Genomic DNA, 27,958 nt, shown 5'->3' with positions numbered 1-27,958 from the left:
ATACTTCAGGATTTATTTTCCTTTTCTTATAGATCACCTGAATTCCTAGATTGATTATAAAGAAGTAAACAGAACCATAAGTTTAGTGTACTACTAAGCGATGTAAATAACACGCTGCCTGGTGAATGTGTTTACTGTTGTCATAATTTTCTGTAAAGTTGAATAACACTACTAAACTTGATTGATAGACTTTTATAGTGTCAACCGTTGATAGAAAAATGACAGATTTAAACTTGAGCGATGCTGAGAAAAGATATATAGTGGATGGAGTAAAGGTATGCAGCTCTACCCTACGTTAGGCTAAGTGTTTGCTCACGGGACTAGTATAACCTACACTTGAAGAAGTGACTCTTAGGCCTTAGCTTTTATTCTAAATGATTTTTCTCTTCGATTACCCCATCCCTTCTGTCCTTTCCCCCTGTCTTACACATAGCCGAAAAATCGTACCGTGCGTTAGGCTATTCGTATCCTAATAATGTAATGGCAGTTCAAAGGATAGGCCACATCGCAACCTAGCCTAATCTAGGACAACATTGAGCTGCCAGGGCCTCGACCACTAGCCTAGTACATAAGAAAACAAACAAACTGTCCATTTTGAGTATTATTTTCCGTCAGATAGGCCGTAACTTCTATTTGGGCCGAGAGAAGAATGATGGGCACAGGTTCTGCAGCAGAACACAGACCTAACCTTGACTAGAATGCTGTGACCTGACCTAACCGGACCTTACCTTCCTAACCTCACTTAGGGCGCCATGCCTTTACCTGGCTGGTGGCTCCCCCGACCCTCTAAAGTAATGCAGTACTAAACATCGGAAACGTGGACCAAGCCCCTGTTTGGAGATACTGATAGAACCTGATCCCGTCGTTCTGCAGACTACCCAAAGTTACCATATAACTTGAAATTTAAGATTTCTTACAATTAACTTTTCTGTTATAGCCTGGTATTCAAAGAATACTATAGATTTTCACCCAGTTGTGGTATGTTTCATGTTCATGCTCCTGAGTCTGATGCTAAACTTGGTGTGCATGTGAGAGGGGCTCAGGTATTAGACTAAATTAAAATTTACTATTTGCAAATGTTCATGTAATAAAGTAATTGAAAACAGCTTTATAGTGTAATTTATACATATAATAAAAATTAAGCCTTGATCTTGACAATTTTGGTTTATTTTTAAGGCCATTACATACTGCTTTGGTGTTCTTAGGTACCTGCTGCATACTATACCATAGTCTTAACAGACATAGCTGAAGGAGCTTTAGGAGTTTGGCCACATGGATCCCTTCCAGGCAACACTTTAATGTTATTGGTTAAGTTGCCATAAATTATGACATCATAACTTATTAAAGCTTAAGTTGCCTAAAGGAAGGTAATAGTCAAAGCTAGGCCAGTGTAACCCACTATATTTTAGTTTTTTAGCTATTGATTAAATTATTTTGTTTAACACAACATATAGGTTCGGACTATCCTAGTTGCTGGCTCCATTTTCCAAATTCTTACCATACAGTAAATGTTTTTCATCGCATATATGCATAGCCTAGGTGTTAGTTCTCTTTTACGATTGCTGAACTTATGGCTTAGGTTTTTATACCTGCACCATTGATGGAAGCTGCTTCTAGCCCACAAATTGCCAAAATAAATCTGGTTATATGGCCAAAATTTCTTTTGATTAGCTGTATTGAACTGCTGTTTTTATAGCTTAACCTGTGTACGGGTATATATTCCTGATTGGATAAATATCCTACAGATAGCTTAGCATATAGAGCTGTAGCTTTGGTCAATTTGGCTATGAGCTAAAAAATCAATTGGTAGTTATCTTTGTTGAAATTCTGTATTGCAACTGGGTGTTATCGAGTATTCCAAAATTGCAGAAATATGTAATATAAATTTAAGGCTGAATTGAAGTAAGAAGTGACAGTGATTAGCAATGAAGGCAACACTAAGCTATTCTTATTTAGATTCAAAAACAGGCTGGGAGGATCATCCTTATAACCTTGTACCTTGTCAATACACTACATGTACAGACCTAGTTGGACACATTTGGAACTAAGAAGTTACATCATCACAATACTTCATGTATTCATACTTTTTGGTTCTAGCATGACTCCTTCATTGGCTTGATTTGCATTTTTATATTTCTGACATAATGATTTAATAGTAAAAAATAAGTACCTTCATACAATTTTTTTTTTTTTGAGAGAGCAAAACATAGTTAGTCAATTGTAAGCCTGGGTACACCAACCAGGCATGAAGTTGTTAACGAAATTGTTACAATACTTGTACATTAGATACACAGAACCATATTATGTAAGGTGATTTGTTTGCATGCAGTTGCATTTTGCACTATGTCAAGGAATTTATCCTCTTTAAATATATAAAATTGTATATACTCAAACCATAAGCTAACAGTATAGTGTCTACCCCTCAATCCTCCTATATGTTTGTACAGTAGTTGCAGCATGGTAATAAAAGAGATCACATGGAAAGCTGGCTCCTTCTTTGTATCGTATCTGTACGCACTACCTGCACACAGGTACATCATAGTAATAATTTACTTAAGTGTCACTTCAGTACAATAATCACTTCTTCATTTGTACTAATGCTTGTGCATGATTGTTTGTCTGCTGTGAAGCATAATAATTGAATAACTACTGTGATGGACTGCTTTTCCAAATCAGAAAAAGTAAAGAAAATTATTCATACCTGCTGATTCTCACAGATATTTATAGTAACAAACAAACTACTCAATAGCTAAATTTGTAATTTGTGTGATAGTATGGCTTTATTACTGTATTTTGGTAATAATTAATTATATTTTAAAGCTAGCAGGTCTTCATATAGTTTTTAGTGAAAATTCAATGGCTTGATGATAGATGTTATTTTTTATGTCCTTTGATTACTGTAATATGAATAATTAAAGCTGTACTATAAACAGCCAATATATTAGTTTCATGTGTGTGCTGCAATAATGTTTATAATTTGATATCCTGCACACATTGTACCATATTTCAAGCACAGTGTATTCTCACAGCTTGGAATTCGGGTTGATGGCAGAGAGCGGCTTGATTATAGACAGCTAGAACTGGAGACAGGCATTGTATCTACAGCAAATGGTTCTGCCAGAGTTAGACTCGATCGCACTGATGTATTGGTTACAGTTAAAATGGAAATGGAACCACCAGCTCCTGATCGACCAAAGAATGGGCATCTCTACTTTTTTGTAAATTGGTAAGGAGTATGAAATATGTATGGCATTACAATGCTCGTGAAATATGAGGTATAATACCCCCTTGGAAATTATTTATAACGATTTTTCTTTTACCTCAATGAATCACATATTTTTTACTGGATGTAGAGTTGAAAGTGTTGAAAAATATTGATTTCTTTGAATTTTAGTGTATTCTTCCATGATGTAATTGTCTACATTTTTTGTTATAGTGGTTTTAGATAATCTTTGCTGAGAAAGACTAAACTGAGATGAGGTAGTCGTAACATCTTACAACAAAACATTTTATTCCTTTGCTTCAGTTCTGCCAATGCTGCACCAGAATTTGAGGGACGTGGTGGTGAGGATCTAGCAACAAGTCTTAGTTCGATGCTAGAAAGAGTTTATTCCTCTCCACACACATTAGATACAAGGAAACTGTGTGTGGTTGAAGGCAAATATGTAAAAGCACTTTATGTTGATATAGAGGTAAGTAATGGGTACTTTTGCAAATTACATATATATTTTGTAATTTTATTATAATCACATTCTTAATGGCATGTAAAATAGGACACATACCAAGTACCAAATCAGTGACTGAAATTAGTTGTGGTTAGATGGATAAGATCTGCAAATCTGGGGAGGGAACATCTTCAGGACCAGAGTAATTTTTCTTTTATGTTAAGTTGGTAGGTTGCAGATACATAAGTACCTTGTGGGACCTTAGTACCTCCATCTTGGTCCCACTGTTGTTGCCAGTTTCAAAGCTCCGCCAAACAAATTGTCAGAGTTGTCAAAGGTTAAAGTCCAAGGGGGATACTGTACTTTTAAAATTCTAGAGTAATTGTAAACATTATATTTTGTGGTTTTATACAGAACGGAGTTTATTTTTTTTGGGGGGGTGGGCAGTCCAGGTTGGAGAGAGACTGGGTGGTTATGCTTTTGGTTTCTAAACATTTTATGCCAAGTTTTGAGTACACGTAAAAATGTCTTGCTATAACATTATTTTATATAGTATTTTTCAGAATTAATTAGACATTGCATCAATGAATTTTAAATAAGTTCTGTCATTTCAGATCCTAGAGTGTGGTGGGAATTTATTTGATACAGTTAGCGTAGGTGTCAAAGCTGCTCTCTGGGCAACAAAGTTACCTAGAATATATGTGGTAGGTGAAGATGGAGGTGAACTTGAATTTTCCCTGTCAGACAATCCTCATGATGTGGACAGAGTCGATGTCTCCAATGCTCCAGTCCTGATCACACATTTGAGGGTAAGCAGAAATTTAAAATATCACATGCATGCTGCCATTTATATGGCTCTTAAAAGTTTCTCTGTAATTGTGTTTTTATGACACGTGATGTGAAAATGAAATGTACCTCTCCACTATGTAGCTTTACCTTCCTCACCAGCAAAGGCACGACAGATAGCAGAATTTAAAGATTCTCCCCATTTTTTTTATATGTGCTGGCCCATATCCATCTACTTCCTCCACCCTCCACCAGGGAACCTATAGGTACATACACCAACTGACAGGCAGTATCCTTAATGTCACTGGTGTAATGAAATGATGGATCTGGATAGTGAAATTACTCTATTTTTCTGCTGTTGTTTTGGTTTGTCTTAAACTTTCTTTGATTTAGGCTTATGATGAATCCTAGTAATAGCTGATAAGTTTGCAAGGAAAGTGGCTGCCATAATAGGATATAGTCACTTTCAGTTTGCCAATATGACTTCTGCACTTGGTGCATGAGTGTTGACTGGGTTTTTGTCAACAGGGTGACATTTGCAAGACCTGGAGTGAAAGTGATAAGCTTGCTGATGTTAATTTTGAAAGAGGAGGGAGATTAACAGGTTAAGGAAGCAGCAAAAGCTTGATTCAGCTAAATGTGATGTGGCTGGCAAGAGTGAGAGAGACAGACTTTGCTCACCCATGTAGCTTTGACCCAGTCTGTAGGAGTGGCGAATGATCTATAGGTTTTATATAGTAAGCTTGCTCCTTATCAGGAGTTAAACTAGGAAGCTGTCGCAGATCATGTTTTGTTAGAATCATAATCTACCGCTGCATCAGCACAGATTTATAATGTTTAACCTTGCAGAGGTTTAGTGCCCCTAGTTTGTGCAGGGGAAGTAGTATCCTAAGTAGAAATAGTATTAGTTTGTTCATCTTTCAACTACAGTAGTTAGAAATCTGGTCAAGTTATGGGAAGCTTGGAGGTACACAGTGCGTGTATAGGATGGTACCTTTATATCTATGAGTACTTTCTAGCTTGTAAATCCTTCCCCACCTTACTGTATACAGTTTAAAGTGGCATCTTTCATGAGACCTCAAGCATCTTGAAATGAGGTCTCTCAACCTGATTTATTATCCTTAATGGCAGCAGGAACAGCCTATGGATTTTTTACGTCAGGTAAGCAATCACATTTGGGTATGCAGCAGAATTTAATTACTGTATGGTAAGTGCTGGCTTTTAGAGGTATGGCTGATTTTACTTTGCCCATCTCCTCATTAATGTGGGAATCAGCTGTATAATGGAGAGTTAAATTTCATTGCAAAAATATCAATCATAAATTTAATACTTACTCTCCACTATATACTGTAATGACCCTCCCATCCTTTCCACATTCAAAGAACACAGAAGGATACTACCTGCCATTTGGTGTTTGTACCTGGTGGAGGGTGAGGGAAGTGGACACTTAGGCCAGTACTTGGAGAAAACAGAAAGATCCTTTAAATTTTGCTATCTTTTGTACCTTTGCTGACCTACGTAATGGAGAGGTAAGTACATTGTATTTAAAAGGTAAATCTTTCTGGATCTCCAGTGAGTCAGAATGGTAAAGTTGGGCACTCCCCACATTGGCAGAAATAATTACCAGGGAGAGTAGTATTTGTTCTTTTTTCCAAAATGACAAAACTGTATGATTTCGTCCTTTTTTATTTACTATATGTTGTTGGTTTATGTAGAAAAATTTTTATAGTATTTATAATAGATTCCAAACTGTTTTATAAACACAGTAATTTAATTTTTATAATTAAATTGTTGTTCTATTTGATCTCTTGTTACAGATAACAGAAAATTTGACTGTCATAGACCCCACCCCAGAGGAAGAATGTTGTGGTCCAGTATCTGTCGTTGTAGGCGTAACCCCAAAAGGACACATAACTGCTACACAGCTGTTAGGGAGTGGTACATTCACTCCAAAAACTTTGTCATCTTCTATAAAGGTTTGTCAGTGATATGAATGCTTACTTTTTCTTAAGACAAATTCTTTGCAGTTCATAGTCCAGTTAAATACATATCTTGACCATATAGCTTTATAAATCCATATAAATTACTCTACAGCACTGTATTAATTAGGCTAATCATTAGAGCTTATTCTTTCTTTAGAAATTTTGTGATATTGTGGTTAATTTCTTAATTGTATGGTTTTGTAAAATGTGACTGCTTTAATAGCTCTTAATGTATTACCGTATCATCTTAAGAGTAAGATAATTAGTAAGAACAAGAACTAGTGCTTAAATGCACAGAGATAGTGATGCATAACCTATCCAAGGAAACATGAGCAGTATGTAGTGTGGTTCAACAAAAATGCACATACTTGCAAACACCCTCCCCAGTTCCATATACAGTAATAGACTTAAAATCAGTACTAAAAATTGCTACTGAAACTTACCCGATCAATTGCTGGTAGTAACAGCAAACAGGGCCTACATGAAAATTCTGATCACAGTCCCCAGAATCCAAAAAGTAAAGGAAATTACTCATGGAAAACAAAAGCAGAAAGAACAGTGTACAATACATAGTAACACCCAGTGGCAAATGACATCACTGGCTTGGAGGGTAAACGCCAAGTAAAAACTTTAAGAATTCACAAAATATTACAAATCACCTTCATTAAGAAGAGTGAGTATTACAGAAGTTATTATATGAAAGAAAATGAACGGCACAGTCATCTTGCCAAGCAATTATTCTAAAATGCCCAGTAGTAGTTGACTGGCAAGTGAAAGGCTTGCTTTATTAACAGTCTTTCCTCACAAAGCTTTCTCTTACACTTGTAAGCAACAAAATACAGAATTAATCCACATATCCTGAGTGTTATTTTTGTTCTTGCAAGTGCTGGTAAGTCATACTTTCTTGTAAATGGTTCATTTCACTCTTATGTGTATCATAGGTGGTCAAATTCCAGGGGATATTGATTGCAGAACTTTCAAGGTTCCAGATTTCTGTATTTAACCATTGAAGTTCTCGTTTGTAAGGAAGGTCTGCTTTCACCACCATGATTTATATTTATGGTCTGGGTTGGAGAAAGGCTGTAGGTTGCTCATAATATTGCCAATTGCTCTTAAGCCAAACCAGATTAAATCTCTAATCATTTGGAATGGTGAAGAGCTATTGTCACAGAGCCAAGAACCATGAGTCTTCCAATCCCAGGTCTTTACTGAATGAGTCTGCAGCTTTAACTATTCTAGGTGTAGCTTTTGACTCACATCTTACTTTTGAGACACATCTAATGAAAGTGTCAGCATATGCCACACAAAAGTTAGGTATTATTTATAAAGATAAAATCAGTGCAATTTGTTTTACATCATTTGTCCCTCTTTTACTAGAGTACTGTTCTCTGGTGTGGATGTCTGCTTTTACCAGAGATTTATCTTTTTTTAGATCGAGTTGTCATAGTGGTAGGCGTCCATTTCCTAAAATTAGCAGTTATGACTTGGACCACTGACAGGTAGTCTCATTTGTCAGTTTTCCATTACTTGGAATTTAACAGAGATCTTTCACATTCACAATTGATCCCTGATCCCCTTTTCCTGCCGAGAGCAACCAAATTTGCTGAACAGCAGCAAGAACATATGGTAAATATGCCTCCTTCCAGATGTCATTTGTTCCTTACTCCACTGGACTGTACAACAGTTTCCCTGAGGATGTCGTGCTACTGGAACTTCAAAAGTTTAATAATTTTCTTACTTTTTTATGTTTATTTATTAATTTGCTAATTTTTTCTTCTTTATAACTGATTTCTTCTATCAGTATTTTCCATTACCTTCTGTTACATGTATCTAATGAACACCATAATTCTTTGGAAGTTTGAATTTCAAGTCAGTGGCCTCTGTGGGCTTCTTCCATATGAATAGGGTTTGTCTTCTGAATAATAATAATAATAACAATAATATGTAAGTTTAAGAGAAGTTGTAAAGTACTAGGTAAAGCATACACAGTTACCTTAGTATTTCTTATTTTATTACTATTTTTGTAAGTGTTTAGTTTATGTTGCTCTGCTTTGTGGATGCTCGTTTTGAAAGGTGGTGACCATTTCAGTATGCTGCTTATGAGAGTTTTATGTTTGAATATTATTACTAATAATAATAAACTAGTTATCAAAATGAGGGGTTTATGCTATTCAAGGCACAAAAAAAAATTTTGAAAACTTTCATTTTTTTTTGTCAAGGCTTAAAATGTAAGTTGGTGACAAGGGCTGCCTCTAAAGGCAAAATACAGGCCTCCCCTAGTAGCAAGGATTAAACTGCAACAATAAAAAATTAAGTCTCTGCAGAAATATCTTTCAGGTAATCGGTTACATTACAAGTGATATTGCATACGTAAGTTAAGAGTTATGTATTTTTGAAAAAGAGTGTTTAAAGTCCAATTTTCTAATTATCTCAGGGAATCAGTACAGCCAGAATGCCATTTTGTTATTGTTCCATTACATTGAATGTACTTAATTTCACATTTTTCCAGAGTGCAAGAGACCTTGGACAGAGGATCCATCAGCATCTTCAGATGAAATTGCACCAGGAAGAGAGCATAGAGAATAGACAGATTAAAGGTTTTCTTTGAGGAAAACAAATTGGAATACTGTAATATTTTTAATATCTTCTCTCTTTTTATAAATAAATGGATGAAAGTTTCACATTTTTCTCTCATTTTTTTGTTGTCAGAAATAAACTGGAGTGAATTGGAATCTGTGAGAAATGAAATAATCAGCCAATCGCATAAGCAGCATTCATAATAGGCAACAATAACTAAAAAAAGTCAACACATAACTGTAATCATTTTTAGGCAGTGTCAACTTGTCTAAAATTTGTTCACAGGAAATAAGCTAAAATTCACCATTCCAATTCTCACTTACCAACTATAAAGGGTTGAGAATTTATCTCTATTTTCTTCAAAAACTTCATTCAAATAAAAAATAATGTCAGAACTGTCATCTACGTACAGTGAATTTCAAATTACCAGTGTTGAGAGTTCAAGAATTTTACAAACCCCTCTACAAAGGTACACTGTATCCAATTCTGAGGTAGGCTAGTCTGAGACAAAGAATATTGCATGGTAATATGCTGTACATTTTCAGTCATAATGACATGTTTTAAATATTCTACGAACACAAGTTTTATATGGAAAATTCACAAAAATAGGTTCACTTTTATTCTCTGCATTTACCACAGATAAATGCCATCACCCACTAAACAAAAGTTTCATGTAAAAACAAATCACAGAAGCTGGAGCTAATCAGTCATGGCTCTTCTTCTTGTGTCTGGAGTCACGGCTATCAGACGATGAATTGGGTTTGTGTTTTGTACTTTTTTTCAACCTAACTGGTGAACGAGATCGTGACCTGTCATGACTTTTACTTCTGTGCTTCTTCTCTTTCTTTAGTTTCTTTTTCTCCTTTTTTAATCTCTTCCTTTCTTTCCTCATTCTTTTATCTTCTTTCATCTAGAATAAAAGTATTTTGTAAAAAAAAGTAGTTAGTTTATATGAAAGATTTGAAGTCATGCAGATAAAATACAGTACACCTTAATCAGGATGTACAGTACATTACTGTTCTGTATATCATATTCACTCATAAAACTGTTACATTATTTTTTTTAATATATAAATTTAACACACCACAAAGCTGTTCAAATTGTTTGTCGCTTTTGTAATACACCATTGCACTTATAATAGAACTAAAGACTTGAGTGATAACCTTACTTTGGCAAGTAGCTCTTGCGTGCGCAGCTGGGTCAAAGGAGTTTCATGATCGCTCTCTTCTGAAGAGGTTGAAGATACATCTAACACTACATCTTTCTGGGGATCAACCTGTTGGAATAATTCAAGAGATTAAATTTTGTAATACAGCATATGGTTCATAATAGCTAAAATAAATGCTAATCTCCAAGTTATTCCGTAATAGTATAGTCCTCAAGTTATTCCATAATAATATAGTAATGCAAAATTATGGCAGTAATACAGAAAAAATGTTAAATTCCTAGCATTTTGCCAAAAACTATCTTCTAGGGTATATTGAAGGCTACTTACACACTATTGATGAAAAAGTGTGGAAGCAAAAGTACTTGAGCATAAAATTTTGTTACATAAATGATCTTCTAGGATCACCCTTCTCAATTGTATTACACTGTATTATAAAGATTTATGTACCTAAGTATGATACCATATAAGATGCAAGAAAGCAGCTTTAGTGCCATAAAAGTTATGCCGGACATCAGAATTACTTTATATTTCTTGCATTTGGATCTAAGGCCTTGTAGTGACAAGAGAATCCAAAAAGTGTGGAGAATTTGAGAAGTTAAGAGCGCATTGTGGCTACTACAATTACAGATATATCAGGTAACAAGTAACCAGTAGATTCTTAATTTATAACTAACAAATGTTTATTAGTCACAACTAAGCATTTGCATCAGTTTAATATTTTACATTACAAAATAAGTGTCTCTGCTTCATCTTATATTCATTTCAGTACAATAAATGAAACAAGGGTCTCCCTTATAAGTCACGACAAATAAACAGACACACTATTGTTCAGTTTCATGATACAGTTTTGTATAATTTTAATGTGACAACAGAGTCACATTTCTGGACTCATAGTTCCACAGAATACGTAAAAAAGAAAATATGGCCCTCTGAATTTTTATAACAACAATCCTCCTCATACAGGAAAATTATACAAATAAACCTGTAATTTGAGGAAAAGTAATACACTCACAACAACAACACACTTAGTTTATTACACAAGCTAAACACTATTGTGGCATTCATCCCTTCAGATATTAAAAGGCAAATTTAAGCCCTTACCTCTACTTGAGGTCACTTCAAGTTTTTTTAAGCATATCCTTTTCCAAAATTAACAATTAAACAAAAATATTTTCTTCAACAGAAGTTGAGGGCTAATTGGAAATCCCAATTTTCTTGTGGACAAAATTATAAACCATACTTGCCCAATATACACCTGAAACTTAAGAAAGCTACCATCCTAATGACCAAAGTAAACTTGTAGATACTGAAAGTCTGTGTCATACAGAAACATTTTGTTAATGCACACACTGCAGATCTGTCAGGGTATTACAAAATTCAATTTGGCTTCAAGAAAAATTAATATGGTACTTCAAGAAAAATTAATATGGTATCACACTGCAGTGATGTTCCATAACTGCCTCTCACTGTGATTTAATCTATGAAAATTAAGCTATAAAGCCAGGCACTGGGGCACTTTCAGCCATTCAGTACTTAACTCTGTGAAAAGAGGGAGCTGGGGCTTTGAACAGCAAGATGGAAATGGGAATTGATACAATGTAAAAAGGCCAAAAAGTAGGTGCAGCTATGGGCCGAAGGGATGTTGCAAATAACTTTTAGTAATGCCTACAGTGCACCCATGAGATGTACTGACAGCACTAACCCCCTAAGGAGGTCTCTCACTGTGACCCCTGTACACCTGCGCTGCAACAGTAGGATTTCTTAAAAGTTGTTTGCAACACCCCTTTGGCCCTTAGCTGCACCCACTTTCTAGACTTACTCTATCTCCATTCCTGCTTTCTTCCTCCTTGCTGTCCAACAAGTCCAACTCCCTCTTTTCATTTCTTTAAGTGCTTGGTTTTAGACCCAAAAGTTCATAAATCAGATATGTTGAATTAAGATTTCATACAAAACTGGTTCACCAGGCTTTGAAAAGGTTGCTGCATTTAACTGATATAAAGTACATGTATAGCCAATTTTCCTTGTTCCCTTTAAACAGGTGGAAATCTGCCATGAAACACTAATTCTGAGTAAAGTACAGTACAGTAATATAAGTCATCATCATTTCCAATCAGATTACTTTTGATTATACATCAAAAGAGCTCTCTCTACTCGTTTATTTTATGCAATTTATATTTGAATTCCCATTCAGTCAAGTCACCTTTATGCTTGCTCCTTTATTTTCTAGGTCCCTCTACTAGACCTTGTCCTGCTACAGTACTTCCATTATTTACTTGTACTTGCCTGGCTAGCTGCTTTTACTGCCTTCTCAACTTATGTCTAAACAATCTTAGCTTTCAAGAGTGCTAAGATTTTTAGCATAGAACTATGAGCATTCAAGAATTAGAAAATTTTTAGCATACAACTATAAGCATTTTTTTAGTGCCAAACTATAAGTATTCAAGAATTAGAAAATCTTAGCAAAGAACTATAAGCATTCAAGAATCAGAACATGTAGGTCATTCATAAACTATCTTTGGATCAAAGATGATGGACAATCAAAATCTAGATTGCATTACAGTACTTCATTATAGTTCTTGAAATGAAGGATGCCACATCACATGGTGGCTTTATTTACGATTCACCACTCTTACACCCTGGCATTTACTGGTGATGGGCTTTAGAATAGAATGTAAAATTAACACCAAAGGCCAAGCGCAGGGACCTACGTCATTCAGTGCTGAAAAGGATTACTGTCAACAAGAAGAAAACCTTGAAATTGCACCAAGAATCAGTTGTTAGAAGAGGGTGGAAAGTAAGACGGAAGAAAGAGAATATGAACAGATGTATAGTAAAGGAATTAAAGGGGATGCAGCTGAACAGTCACCAACATGAATGTCTATAATTATCTGCTGTACCAGCACTTCATTTTTTTTCTTGATAAGCAGAGATCAACATAATTCATCAGTTCATTGTAAGGATGCAGTGATGCGTCATTCAAATGCAACTTCGTCACTTTTGAAAGCACACACCATTTTCAGCTAATCTGAATGAATTATAAAAAGTGAAAATGCAATACGACATGTAACAGTGTGAATTTCAGAGGCTGTGATGATGTTATATGCGAATAGTGACTCGGAAAAAAAAAAAAAAAAAACTGTCCAATACCCTTTACTGTATTCTGAAACACTAGGTTGTATTTTCATGGCACTCTGAGTAGTTATAAGTCAGTGATGAAGCAATGCAGGTCTCTCCTTACAACTTGCAAATACTTGAGGGGAAGATTTAGAAGCACCTGCACTTTCTCAACTTTTTATTATGAATCTCTTCTGTGCTGCATTGTGTGGTGAGCCATACATAGGACTTACCTCTTACAACCTACCCTTGATAACACAGTTACATGTACCTTGTATGGTATAGACAGCTAACAGTTTCAGTGTTAATTCAGAGCATCTTTGCATTTACTTTTTGCATAAGCAAAATGACTTTCTCAGTTGCCGAGTGTACACCAAGCCTAATAGTTATGGTGCATCTACACAATCTGACTGTGTCCGGTGGACATAGTTGTCGTAATCTCCATTCAGAGGATGACTGGTGGACTGGCGAAAATTCGTAGTTGAAGGCAAATGAGCATAGTTTGTGTCTGGCAATAGCAAAATTTGTCCGCTGGTATGGGCATGAAGCAACACTGCTGCCAAATCCACCTATTTGGTTTATCAGCAACCACCCAGACATTGACTACAGACAAATTTACCCACGTGGACCTAGTCGTCTATGCTTTGTCCACGGACAGTTTTTGTGTATGACATGACTTTAGCAGATCTGGTAACAGCAAAAATAACTTGTCTACGATTTCAAAAGCGAGTGTGTCTGTCAGACCACATCCAACTTTGAAGGAGAGGTCATCTAATATACAGTTAGTGCTATCGCTCTTGAGAACAGGTAAGAAAGGATGCCAAAAATATAAGCAATTTCAAAGGTGTTACAATTTCCATTTCCAACACTAAGATCATACTGTGGTAGATTACCTACAAAGTAATTTTGCACAAAATCTCAACCATACAATTTTTACCAAGAAATACCACTACAAAAAACAGGCATGAAGTCTGTTACTCTACTGCATACCTAAGTTTGTTCATATATAGCCAAATTATTTTAGTTTCAAATTATCTTCCCACTGAGTGCTTAGTTTTTATTAATTCTGACATTGTCAGGTTACAAGGGAACATGAAGTTTAGAGGGGTTATTTGAACTTGGAATATACTTTCCCTATGACCTCTCATTCATTACATTATTTCAAAAGATTTCCTCTTGAACCAAGACCAATACAATTCAAAATCATCTCTTCAGAGACTAAAGGTTAAGCCTAACGAACCTAGGGTATTTAAAATGTTTTTGGTTGCACTTTAATAAATGTATGCATCACTCAGACCCATTTCCTTATGTCAGTATATGTTATATTTGTATACTGTTTTTGCATACAACTTTTTTAATGTGCTACCAAAATGCTCACAAGCACCATCTGTCACTGTAACATTAAAACAAAACATAATACCCCGGAACAGTGTTTAAAAAATAAACAAAGAATGCAAAATGCTTAAATTCACAACTGGAGCGTACAAAGAAGGCTTCATTACATATGACATTAAGAACATTGGTTTCCAGAAAATTTGAGCTGGTTTCACTGCTTCAAAGGGAGAAGCAGTTAGTCACAACAGTGGCAGATATTAATCAGTAAGACAAAGACCAATAGGAAGGCCCAGATAATCAGTGAAAAGAGGCATACGAAGACCAGACCATATGAAAATTTAATGAAACTCCAGGCAAAAAATTCACGAGACAAATGGCTTAGAACATGCAATTCACAACTAATACCACAGAAGGAAAATCTGATAGTAACAAAATGACTAATAATGGTAATGATTAACTAAAATAGCCAGCTACATTGTTATCTGGGTCACAAAATATTATATTTATAAAACGGTTAAGATTCACCGAATTCTATTTCTGACTCATTATCCAGCAGGATTCATTATTCATAGGATCTACTCTTCAGCAAGACACGAATGTGGAGCAGTTTAAAAGCAGTGTTACACAGCAAAGTGAGATGATGCCTAAGGGAATGCTTGAATGTAGTAAAATGCAGATGATAATACATCTAAAATATAAAAGGGATGGGGGTCAAGACTGACTTACTAAACAGATGTCTGAAGTAATGTGAACCCATAAAGAGGTAAAAAAAAAAAAGCACAAATCACAAAACCTATCCTGATGCAGCATTTTTCTTAAAAATTCTTAATACTAAACTTTTGAAAAAATAGGTTAACTTTAGAATGATGGAATAGTACACTACATGATGCCTTTAGGTTAAAAAAAATATATTTCTTATTACTTTATTTAAATACAGTAAACTGCACCACATTTCAGAAAGAGAAAAGGTCACACTATTAAATAAACTTGAACTTGGTAAAAAATTGAATTATTCCTTGGAAAGCAAGTACTATTTTACAAATATTGCTGGCCACAAAAAATCAACAAAAATACTCAATACTCAAACTCCAAAGGGTATCAACCAAACAATGTGTAAACATAAGACATTAAATTAGTAGTCGCGTTCAAAAACAATGACACACACACACATACACTTCTACAACAATATGTCTACATAGGGTCATTCCTGATTGCACTACTATAACAAAACACATTGGAGCCTGCCAACACTCAAATTCAAAATTCATTTGTAAACATGAGGTTATGTAAATTACATAAGTAGAGCAAATACCTTTATGAAAAAAGTACACAACCACTGCAAATAGTCCCAAGATTACAATAGATTGTTTATAATCAAATCAACAGAAATTAATTTTGAACAAATCAGCTTATGTCTGTCTAACTTTCCACTATCCTGAAAAGTTCTCTTACACTGTAAACAATGATAACTTTTAGCACCCTTCTGTTCAAGCTCACAGGGTCCTCGATATGTTGGACATGGCTGACTGTTACATTCACGAGATTCATCACAGCCTTCCAAGAATTTCCAAGTGCTCTGACCCTTTTCTTCTTTTACTGGGTCACTATTACATGCAACACATTTGCATATCTTAGGGTGTCCAAAACATTTTGGAATTTCAGGGGCAACATGACCATTTTTACCACCTAAATTGCTTTCCACTGAATGATTAACATCACCATTGTAGTGTTTTTCACACATTTCTCTATCCTTCACATGCTCACCCTGCCCTACCTCTGGAAAGTCTGGTACAACTTCAGAAAGTCCTTCTTTGTTGTGACTTTTCATGTGAAAGCTTATTTTCCTCTTGTTCATAAACTTTCTTTCACATACAAAACACCGGTACAAATGTGCCATATTGTGAGTTTGGCAATGCTTCAGAAAAGCTCTTTCAAAAGCAAACTCCCTCCCACATACTTCACACTCAAAATGCTTTTCCCTAACCTTCTTTTTCTTCTCAACATTCTTTCCATGAATCTGCAAGTGGTCCTGAAGCTCAAAATTTGATGTAAAGACTATCTTGCAAAACTTACACTTGGAAAGTTTTCTCTTAGTGGCCTTAAGTGTGTCATCAGCGCCTCCTGCCCCCGACATATGATTTTCCAAATGCTTCTGTAAACACTGTTTATAAGAAAACCCCCTGAAGCATACACAACACCTATAAGGCTTATTGCCTTGCGGTTTTGTAAAGTGACCATCATAACTTGCCCTGCTTACAAACTCTTGTTTACAGTAAACACATATGTCAAAGTTTCCATGGCCCAATTTATCTTGAAACTTGGACTTTTTTGGCCTTAGCTTTTTCAGGTACAGATTCTCAGTACTCTCCATATCCACACTAGCTTCACTTACCGAGATATTTATAACATCATCTACACTTTCTTCAACCACTGATGTACTGCTTACTGTAGGGATCTGGTTTTCCTGCAATTCTCCTTTATCCAAAGCTTCAACTGTGCCCTCAACTTTTTCATGCTCTCTTAGGTGCCTTTCAAAGTCAAACTCAAAAGAAAATTGCTTTGTACATGCACCACACTTGAATGGTTTATCAACACACTCTGACAACTTATTAATTTCCAGTGGTGAAACAGTATGGCTTTTCACATGATTGTGTAAATCATGTTTATTTGAATACCTCTTGCAACAAATGAAACATAAATAGGGCTTCTCACCCTTATGAACTCTGAGGTGGCGATTGAGACCACGACGATTTCTGTAAGACTTCATGCAACCATTGCACTTAAACTGAAAATCCTCATCTTTGACTACTAATTCTTCATCACATGTGCCTGTATCATTTACTGTTTTCACCTGCAATTCTTCTATAAATGTTTCATTTTACCTTCTTTACTTACAAATTTTCATCCTTGTGGTGTTAACCCCCAAACTTTAGTTTTCTACTTTTGTTAAGCCTCTTCTAACTCTGGCTTACATTGACAACTTATATTGCAGCCTTCAGGGAAATTAAAAGCCTCACAATTACTAATGTGGCCATCAAAATCCTCAAGGTGGTGGTCCATTAAGTGCCTATCAAAGCCCAACTGACTAATGAAAACTTTTGTACATTCCAGACAGTTAAAGAGCCTGCGATTTGATGGAGATTTATCAGGAGATGCAGTTTCATTCTTATCTGCCTTCATTAAAGGGGTAAAATCATCTTTCAAAGAAGTTAGTAGCTGAGTCCTGGTAACATGGACTTTCCTTACATTTGACAGTTTTGGTTGACAAAAATTCTTGTGGGCAAATTTTCAGATTTTCCTCACCTTCCGTCTCATCTCCACTGAATTCTAAAATCACAAATTCACTGCCCAGCTCCCTAATTTTACATATCTTGCTTTCATCTGAACTGTATCTTTTTACAGCTACTTCTTTTCCCACACCAATAACACTGTTAAGATATTCATCAATTATCTCATCCTTGGTATCTTGTGGGAGAACATCACCTTCATTCTGAGATGAATACATTTCCATTCAATTCCACTGTAAATACCTATCAGACAACAGAGGTATGTAAATATTTTTGCCAAATAATGAGTACAGCACTAGTACTAAGTATTCTTTTGTAGCTTCAACTTCTCTTTTGCTACATACATACTATAAAGTACATGTATATACATACATATAAGATCCCAGAAAACTCCTTACTGTAAAGGAAGTGGTAGTAACCAAAACTTTATACTAACGCAACAAAAACTTTTCACTTTATCAATTTTGTCCTTGTTAAGAGACTTCTTCATTCTCTAAGCCATGCATTTAAACCATCCCCCAACAATCACAGAACAATTTTGTTTCATTGCCACCAAACACCTGTGAAAAAAGAACATGATAATTCTACTGCTTAGAAGCTAAAATGCTATGTACATAAACATTTGAATTAATAAACACTCAAACATCCACTCCCTTAGACACATGAAACATTATCTACATAAAAACTTCCTTATCAAAAATCATCTAAGTCATTATGTGCTTCATATTATTGTAGCCTTGGCTGAACCTTATTTCTCATTATGCCCTACTTGCCTTACTGACATCTGCAGTTTCTTTAAAACCTGACGTTCAATATACTTCCATACTTTTCACGAACACTTGGGCCACTCCAGGCGAGTGGAATTCCCCTAACTATATTCCTTACCTACCCCTTTTCATCATATGCACAAACCACAATCTTTGAGATACCATTGCATTTTAGGCCTACAATGTGTATTACTTCTATCAAAGTTAGAATTTATAATGTATTACTTCTATCAAAGTTAGAATCTATAATGAAGTACGAATACCAAATATGGCAACGTTTTGGTTTTGTACTTGCTGTTTTCTGAGAAACTGTTACCATAATTAAACAGTGAATTATTCATCTCTATTATATAACCTCAACATAAATTTAGAAGCCAGAAAGTTTAATGTTTAACTATGTGCATTTAATGTAGCGTGAAACTGTACTATTCAGTTTTACGAGCTATGCAACCAACAAGTACCTGTGTGATACAAAGATATTGGAGGTAACTCAAATGAGTGCTTCCCAAAGACAAAACATAACCTTACACATCCATTCCCATGACAGTTTTGTTACTTTACCTCACAAAAGGAATGTGAACCCTAATGGCATACACACATACACACAATAACTATCAACAGGAAAAGGATTCTCAATACTAGAGAGAATAACCTGAAAAACAACATTCAATATTTGAAAATTCATTCATCAATTAATGGCATCAATTTCCATAAATGATATACTGTACCCACTCTTTCCATATCCATTTCTTAAAATGCTGTACTGCATTAAACAAAATTAATGTAAATCTTGTCAATAAATATCTAAATAAAATGACCATTAGTTTATATACTGTACACAAAAAAATATGGATCTACCTTTATAAAATTCCGACATTGGTAAGTAAGGTGACCTGGATAGCCGCACTTCTTACAAGACGCTCTTACATCACCACCACCTGTTGGGCCAATGCGGGCAAGAGGGCGATCTTCCATCTCTAATCTTCATTCTGAAAAACAAGATGATCAGTAACACACTATTAATAACATTTTTTCACTTTATACAAATAGAATTTTAACTGGTTCAACGCCGACAAAAATCCCTCAAAGTAGTTCTTAGGTATGACTGATCACTGCCCTTCACAACATAATTCTCTACAGTAATTAGTTGGTACAGTTAATTAACTACCCTAGCAAGGGAAGATTTGGATACCTAAAATATCACCATATCTTTATTCTGAAAATTCAAAATCCCTGCCTCTCAATCCGATCCTTTCTCACTACATTCTTGGCCCAAAATTACCTAATCACAACATCCAACTTTGGTTTAATTCCTGTTTGGGTCCCTAATATTTTGTTAAAATTTTATCAGTTCCCAATAAGTTGCATACCTATCATAAATGTTTACAGGTCAACCCTGTTCATGATAAAAACAAAAAAAATCCATTACTGTAGTATCTTCAAAATATCAAAGAATCACTGCAACTTTGGGGTTTAGGTTAATGAAAGCTTGCATAATTTTCTACGTCAATTATAATTATTTTGAAGATTATCAGTTTTGCAGGGTTTCACAACTGGTGACAAGCACTTCCTATGTATATGTGATACATCAGAGCTTAGACAAGCCATTTTGTTTTTTCTGTTAACTACTATTCACACTGGTTTCAACTACTTAAACCTTCAAAAATTCTCATGCCACAGTACCAAGATACTACAAGAATCCTCCCAGTTTTCAACATCTGATATAATCAATTTAAAAATGTTTACCTCATACATATTAAGTTGAAAAAATGGCTTCCATCTGGAAACATTTCGGTACTTGAGCAGGAAAATAGCGACAGTTTTATAATATTTTTTTCTAAAGGACCTCAATGTTTCCAGACAGATGCCATTTTTTACAAGTATCTAACTTTACCAGTGGTTGCCATGCATGTAAGAAAACTGATATACAGTATATCTAAAAGATATACATCTAATATTAAAGAAAATTTAAAGCAACTCGGAACTCGGTCGATCTAAAAGCGAATAACCCCTTCCCCCTTCCACTGATATGTGCCCTTCTTCCACAAGAGTAACCTATAAGGTCATTCAGCACTGAAATGGAAATTGTCAGTGATAACGTCTGAAAGGTGTAACAAGAGGAAAACCTCGCAATTTCACTACGAATCAATTGACAGGGGAGGGTGGAAAGTATGAAGAAAGAGAATATGAATGGAGGCACAGTAAAATGGATGAGAGAGGTTGCAGCTAGGGGCGAAAGGGACCCTGCAAAGAACCTTGAGTAACGCCTACAGTGCACTGCATGAGGTGCACTGATGGCATTAACCCTTTACGGGGTAAGTGTACTATGAGCCTAGATTTTATCAAGATGGGGAACCTCTGGCCAGGTAAGAATCCAGCGCTCTAGGACAGGTTAGGAAGCATCCCTGTCTTTTACTCTAATTTTGATGGTGCTCTAGCTTTGAATGGGGGTTGGCCAAACAAGGATCTGGCACCCTAGGTGAGGTTAGTCTGGGATGCATCCCTGTAATTTTCCTTATTGCATTTTCAGACTCTTAAGTTTTCAGTGATTAGTATGGCTGATGCACATGAATTTGACATTTGTTTTTGAATTAATGTGTTGTGATGTATCAATTTCATACCCTTCTGTCAAATGGATTACACTTTCACTTTATCTCTCCCAAAACACAAGTTGGTAAAACTGATGGCCACTACCCATAGCCTGGCTCCAGCCAGTCACCAACCAAAATATTTAGCGCCTTTAGTTTACATATTTTTTCTATGACTTTTGTCTATATTTATGATCTTCACAAACTTTTTTACATTTTTATGTTCATCCCGAAAGGGCTGGTACTTAATAAAGCACCCATTTTGCATGTAAATTATTAGTTACTGAACCAAAGGGGTACAGTTGTAGAGGGAAAGAGCAGAACAACAGGAACAAGTTCAAAGACGAAAACAAGCCTAACCTTAAACTAGAATGCTGTTTCCTTACCTTTCTAAGACCACTTAAGGCGCCATGCCTGAACTGGCTGGGGCGCTTTGCTCCCCCTGGACCCACCAAAAATCGTAGACAATGGACAGCTTCTGCTCAGGGGTAGTCCTGTTGTTCGACAAACTACCCAAGAGTTGCACACAATTTCCACAGGTCACCACCTGCTTGAGTGCAGGTTGAATACAAGTTTCGGTTAAACTAATAGCGCAGCCTGATTCCTGCCAGTCATCGACCGGGGCAGGTCCCTCATACATACACACAACCTTTCCTAGGTAATTATAAGCCGGCTGTCCGCGGTGAGCTAGACTATGGCAATTTACGTTTTCCTATGTTATTTTACTTGCTTTACGAGAATTTAAAGTAATATTTTGTCGGCCAGCTATAACTAAACTGTAATTGACCTTTGAAGACTACACTGCTGACCGGGTAGATCTAAGCCGGCATTCATGAGCCCCCCCACCCTCCTCCATAGCTAATACAGCAAAATTGCAACCAGTAAACACCTAAAAAATTCCAACCTAACGTGCCGTGGGGTGTTTACTGTTTACAATTTTGCCCGTTAGTTATGGAGAATGGGTGAGCTTACTTACTAAGAATGCTGTTTGAACCTACCCGCATCCAGGTAATTCAGTCGTGTAGTCTTTAAAGGTCAGTTACAGCTTAACTATAACCGATGACAAAATATTTTAATTTTGTAAGGCAAGTAAACATAGAAAACATCAATACCTATAGTCTAACATACATGAACAATAACTAGAATTACCATTTCCCGTAATGCCAAGCCCTGACCTAACCACATCTTACCTACCTAACCTAACTTGGGGCAACATGCCCTGTCCCGGCCGGGGCTCGGCCTCCCCCTGGACCCCCCAAAAAGGCAGTAATCTGTCCCAGTTGGCGACTGGAGGGAATCTGGCCATGCAAATAATAACACTAAAGTAAAGTTTTACCCAAGTTTCATGAGGGGTAGCCTAGGCCTTGGCTATGTCCTAAATTAACCCTCTCTTCATTTAACCTTATACTAGACCTCCAGTAGCATTATATATAGCAGAACATGTAAGCAACTGTTCTGTAAAGTTACCTAGAAATTCACAAAACAATTTGGCATATTACGACAATGAATAGGGCTAGTTTATGTAGGCGAACCTGGTGGCTAGCACACTTTAGTAGCCTAGGCCTAGGCTATTAAGCTCAACGTGACTAGGCCCCACTCCTTATATCCCGCAGTGCTAGCATTGCCTCAGTTATGCCTTTTATACCTAAAGTCATACAGAACCGTTAATTCTAAGGTCATAAAGGGTAGCCCTTAGGAAGGTAAATAGCCTACACAACCCTAGACCTATGTCTTCTTCCCATGTGACAATTTAGGCCCAAGCTTACACAAACCTCCTCAGTTACCTTGCAGTAACTTAGCCTACCCGAGAATAAGCTTAAAAGGGCACACAAATTACACTTTCCATATTAAAACACCAAAACTCACCAAAATCTCCTCTCAGTCGCAACACCTACAACTTGAATTCGCAACCAGAATGAGCTACAAACCTAAACAGACGCAACGTGAATTCTCATTGGTGGAAACAAGGCAGCAGAGCGTTCTGATTGGTCGATCGTCTGCGTCGTATTTGTTGTTTGGCAGTTTTCGGCGACGCTCATGACATTAATCATTCTCGCACCTGATGCACAATGTTTTACCTTTGGCGCAAATTACTAATTCTCGTGCATCAAACTTCATAAAAAAAATTAAAATAAAAATATATTTATGTCATTACATTGTTCAAGAAGAAGAATCAAGTAGCTGTTGGGCAATGTTACCTGATGCTTTTGTAATTAAGAGGTATTTGGGTACTTACGTGGCTGTGGTATGTTATGAAGTAAACTCATTTTAGTTGTTGATGCGTTGCCTTGTTCTCCTGTGTTTCAATTTGTTTTGACTTCGTGTACTTATGTGTATACATACATACATACATACATATATGTATGCATATAGCGTAGCGTTGCATCGTGGAGCATGCATTCAAGAAGTAGATTGTAAATACCGCATGAAGTGAAGAGCATACAAGAAGAAAGAAAATTTAAAAAAGAACTAAAATCTCTGCAGCAGCTACGATACTGACGAGAAAACAGTGAAAGACAATATAAATATAAGAGGCACATTATTTTGTAAACGTACAAAGGCCCGCCAGAGAGGGAATTATCCCTGTGGATTGCTGTACATAAAACCAAGGTGAACAAAGTGAAAAGTAAATGAGCCATATGCTGAAAGATAGCCAGATCAACGACGTAAAACGGTGTGGTGCATCATAATGAGCTTTAATAGGAATGTCAAGATTGCGTTGTCTTGAAGAAACCAACCATGTGATGAAAGTGGAAAAGGATTCGAATCACCATGCTTGCCAAGGTAAGATTTGACTAAGTTATAGTTTGACTCCAATTGTCAAAGTCCTGGAGCGCAGGCCTATCCTTCCAATTACTTTAACAAAGGTAAAAGCTCAAGCTACACGACAGTGGTCTAAATGATTTGGAAGGTTGAAAATCTCTGGAATGGCTTGATTCAGTGAATAAATGGGTACTGGAATGAAGAACCAGGTAAAAGATTGCAAAATCAGCGGGGTACTGTTCAGCAAATAACGGATACGCGAGCCAGATCAGTTTGTCAGTTTTCAAAAGGGCCAAGGGCTCAAGGCCTTACAAAACCTGAGCAGAGAATGCAGGGAAGAAAAAAAGACCGCTATGCAGTGGTGCTGTAGGGGAAGGGCAGAATCAACTCTGTGATCAAGGACTCTAAAATTGTACTGGCAGAAAAATCAACCAAGAAATGACAATTAAAAAAAGCTTTCCATTTCTGCTTGGGAAACAAATTATTGTCTCGAAATGACAGTACTGAAGAGAAACGTTGATTTTGCAGAAATTTGTAGTTTATTTCCTTAAAGAACTGTATTATTTTTTAGAAGGAACATAAGATCAGGATATTATATAGGCTACATCTTGTTAAGAAACAGTCTCTTCTAAATCGAGAAATACAGTCATTCCCAGTATATTTTAAAGAGGTAAACATAAAAACTAAAGGAAAAAACTAGGTATGCACTGAAATTTATATCAGATGACCCAGGAATCAGACGATAGGATAGAAAAATAAAAATGTCTAACAATGTATGTTATAAGCAACTAATAGGATATGAGGAACCAAACTTATGATCTGTGGAGAAAACAAAAAGAACAAAGTTTCAGGTATCGCAAGAACCACCTGCCAAGAAAACTGGAAGGTGAAAGAAATGAAAGGTGAAAATATCATTGCCTCCCACATCATCGTGTGTGGAATTGTCACTTAACGTGGTGTATATCGAAGATAACAAATAACTATAGTCAGAAGTAAAATAAAAACAAGACGAAAAAAGTTAGTGGGATCATGCATAGAAAAGTAAGAAAAAATACGGGGAAATATTTAACCACATACCAGCATAAACGATTTTTTTTTACACAACTTTTTTATATATACCAACACGAACGATTTTTTTACACATACAACACAAATGCTATTTTTACACATACCAAACACAAACGATTTCTTTTTGTTTACAAAGTTTGACTCCAGAGAGCCAGGGTTTTAACTATAGTCTCTCGGCAAACCTTTGTGGGGTGAGGCTGCCAGTACCGTGACTTCCTCAACCCTGACTGCGACCCCCAGCAGCCAACCAACGCCAGTTCTTCAGGGGCGCAATGGATTTGTTAGAAAATGGACGTATATAGATAATGTGTGTATGTTTTTCTTCATGCGCTGAGTCTAAGTAGCTAAGCTGTGCATATGTACAAACACACTTAAACGAAGAAATGCGGTATAATTGCATATTCAAATACAGAAAAGCAAATCAAACCATGGAAAGAGGATAAACCACAGGTATGAATGTATATTTCTTAACATCGTTGTCGAAGAGTAATAGAGAGCGGTGGGGTTGGGGTGCGGGATGTTTTGGGTGGAGGTGGGTGGCCTGGGACTAGCTAAGGATGGGAGGACGGTTAAAACCAGAATTAAAACTTAATTCCAAGAGATGATTTAACTCTCCAGTGGCTTCCCATCCCCACCGTTACGCCCCTTAACGAAAATAAGGGTAGCTCTTTGTGTTGGTGCAAGTGCGTTTGTACGTGCGTGAAAGAGAGATAAAGATTGTGTATGTTAGAGAGAGAGAGAGAGAGAGAGAGAGAGAGAGAGAGAGAGAGAGAGAATAACGACATTCATATGTCATAATCTACTTCTGTGTCCTATTCATGAAATGGTATCCTAGGCTGACCTTGAAGGCAACTCCAGTGATACCTCTAGAATGAACCCTCACAAACACACACACATATATAAACATACGCACGCACACACACTTACACACGCACACATGCAACACGAAATTCGATCTTCTTGACTTTCTTCTGACCAGTTTTTTTTTCTTCTTCTTTTTTTGCGACTTAGTGTTCTTTTCGTTCTTTTCAGTTCCTTTAAGAGGTGTAGGTTGTGTCGTCTTCGTCAGGTTCCTGTACTCGTTGGCGCTTCCCTTTTTGTGCTACTAATCTCTTCACAGTTTGTACCAGTTTATTGTAAATATTTATTTTCTTTCAGGAATTTCATATTATTTTTTTTGTGGATCTTTGGATTTTAGCCCTCGTAAACCCCGTTTTTCCTGGAATTTGTCTCTGAGTAGTGTCAAATGTTTGTTATTTTACTGTTTTACTTCATACTTTTCTGTGCTTTATCGTTTTTTTTATATCTATATTCCCTAGGAGATTAACATGCACGATTAATTTTGCATAAGTTTGCTCATAATAGCAAAGTAAATTTGCTCAAAACAAAACAAAACAAAACAAAAATTACTGAAAACTTTGAAATGCTGAAATCCAAACCTCTGGCGAAGTAACATGAGACTAAGTCATACGCTTCCTTGCAGAACCTATTCCAGTCGTTAATAAGAATTCGTACCGCTACTTTCGCTGTTTATTTTATTTCAGATCTGTCCATGAATGTACCCAGTTACCTTTCTAAACGACACACTGAGATATTAAAGAGTTGATCCATCACACTACCTCGGCTTTTATGGAGTTACGACGATCGACGAATTCTTCTTGCATGTCACGTAGACTGATATGTCTGACGAGTCTGGTGGCTTTCGCTAGCTCTAGTAAACTAACAGACAACACAACACAAAATCTGTTCCTAATGGTTAACGATTACCCCTAAGCTTCATTTTAAATCCTCCTTTTTTTTTTTTGTAGTTCGCTAGGAAAAATGAAGTTTCAGTTTTATTTGTTGGTTGGCGGAGGGTAATGTAAAACATTGACGTACCCATTTTACAATTTAATGATATTCTTATGAAAGTTAATTTTTTTTTATTCTCCTCATACACACAGAAATGCTTAAAGCCTCCTTCTCTTAGTCGTAATGCTTCAGACGAAACCTTTTCTATTTTTAAATCTCAGAACACAAGTTTCAGGACTTAATGGTTTTGCATTAATAATCTGAGCTACACCAAGTCTTAGTGGTATGCATTTTAAGGATACTCTGCTGGGTATGGCTAATTAACAATATTTAATGCAAGTTCTAGTCCTGAAGTTACAGATACAATAAGACTTTCAAGCTACTGTTGGCAGAGAATTATTTCAATTACAGCAAAATATATATCGCAGGAGTCTTGGTGGTGGATCGTCAATAATCACTTAGTGTCGCAGTTGTAAAGACTTTCTGTGTCAGAAGCGTTTTATGATTGTGGCTGAAGAATTACAAGACATTTTTTTTATCTTACTAAAAATATGGTCAGAGACTAATGCCATGCCAACGGCTTCAAGGTAAGAAAGGAAATTGTTCTTACATCGTTACATTTTCACATGAACCGGAAATACCTTGAAGAAAGTAAAGAAGAACATGGTGACTCGGACGCTTTCGGAAGTCGTATCAGTGCGCCATAAAAAATAAAAAAAGAAATGGCGTAACAAAACATTAGCTTAGAAACGTGAAGGTGGACACATGGACATTTCTGATAATCCATTTCTTAGCTGCCAAAACAATAATGGGCATGAATTTGCATATAGCAAAATCTCTTACAGACAGCGAACGAGATCTAAGCATAATGAATCATTTACAGTTATATCGTCATTGTTCAAATACATCGTCTTCTTTCCAATACTTCGATTCTGCATAGTTTTGAAACTATTGAAGAGAGAGCATCAAAATTTTAAATACAAAATAAGGAAACAGAAGCGATGAAGCGCCTCGTAGCAGTAAGGGTTGCTTTTAAATGTTTTTGTCGATGTGTACCTTGAGTTTAG

At 36.2% G+C, this 27,958-nt stretch overlaps 2 protein-coding genes across 9 annotated transcripts; one reads left to right on the top strand and one right to left on the bottom strand.

Moving 5' to 3' along the window:
* The first annotated feature begins 78 nt into the window (after positions 1-78).
* Positions 79-9,112, top strand: Rrp42 (exosome complex component Rrp42). Of its 2 annotated transcripts, none has more exons than XM_067085826.1 (6): positions 79-275; positions 3,030-3,226; positions 3,527-3,692; positions 4,280-4,474; positions 6,269-6,427; positions 8,943-9,112. In XM_067085826.1, the coding sequence occupies exons 1-6, from the start codon at positions 219-221 to the stop codon at positions 9,039-9,041; spliced, it is 873 nt and encodes a 290-aa protein (XP_066941927.1). In that variant the 5' UTR covers positions 79-218; the 3' UTR covers positions 9,042-9,112. The 2 variants fall into 2 exon arrangements, with proteins under 2 accessions (XP_066941927.1, XP_066941928.1); XM_067085827.1 differs by lacking the exon at positions 79-275 and adding an exon at positions 2,463-2,531.
* On the bottom strand, positions 9,056-24,389 carry LOC136828086 (protein SREK1IP1-like). Of its 7 annotated transcripts, none has more exons than XM_067085824.1 (4): positions 23,506-23,740; positions 19,540-19,670; positions 10,179-10,286; positions 9,056-9,920 (listed from the first exon to the last, which is right to left on the bottom strand). In XM_067085824.1, exons 2-4 carry the CDS (start codon positions 19,654-19,656, stop codon positions 9,714-9,716), a joined length of 432 nt encoding a protein of 143 aa, XP_066941925.1. In that variant the 5' UTR covers positions 19,657-19,670; positions 23,506-23,740; the 3' UTR covers positions 9,056-9,713. The 7 variants fall into 7 exon arrangements, with proteins under 7 accessions (XP_066941925.1, XP_066941924.1, XP_066941923.1 ...); XM_067085823.1 differs by lacking the exon at positions 23,506-23,740 and adding an exon at positions 23,198-23,321; XM_067085822.1 differs by lacking the exon at positions 23,506-23,740 and adding an exon at positions 23,136-23,253.
* Between the last annotated feature and the right edge of the window lie 3,569 nt (positions 24,390-27,958).

The sequence above is a fragment of the Macrobrachium rosenbergii genome, chromosome 42, assembly GCF_040412425.1.
Source record: "Macrobrachium rosenbergii isolate ZJJX-2024 chromosome 42, ASM4041242v1, whole genome shotgun sequence".
NCBI lineage: Eukaryota > Metazoa > Arthropoda > Malacostraca > Decapoda > Palaemonidae > Macrobrachium > Macrobrachium rosenbergii.
The sequence above is the reverse complement of the archived record's forward strand: the minus strand, read 5'-3'. Positions and strand labels throughout refer to the sequence as shown.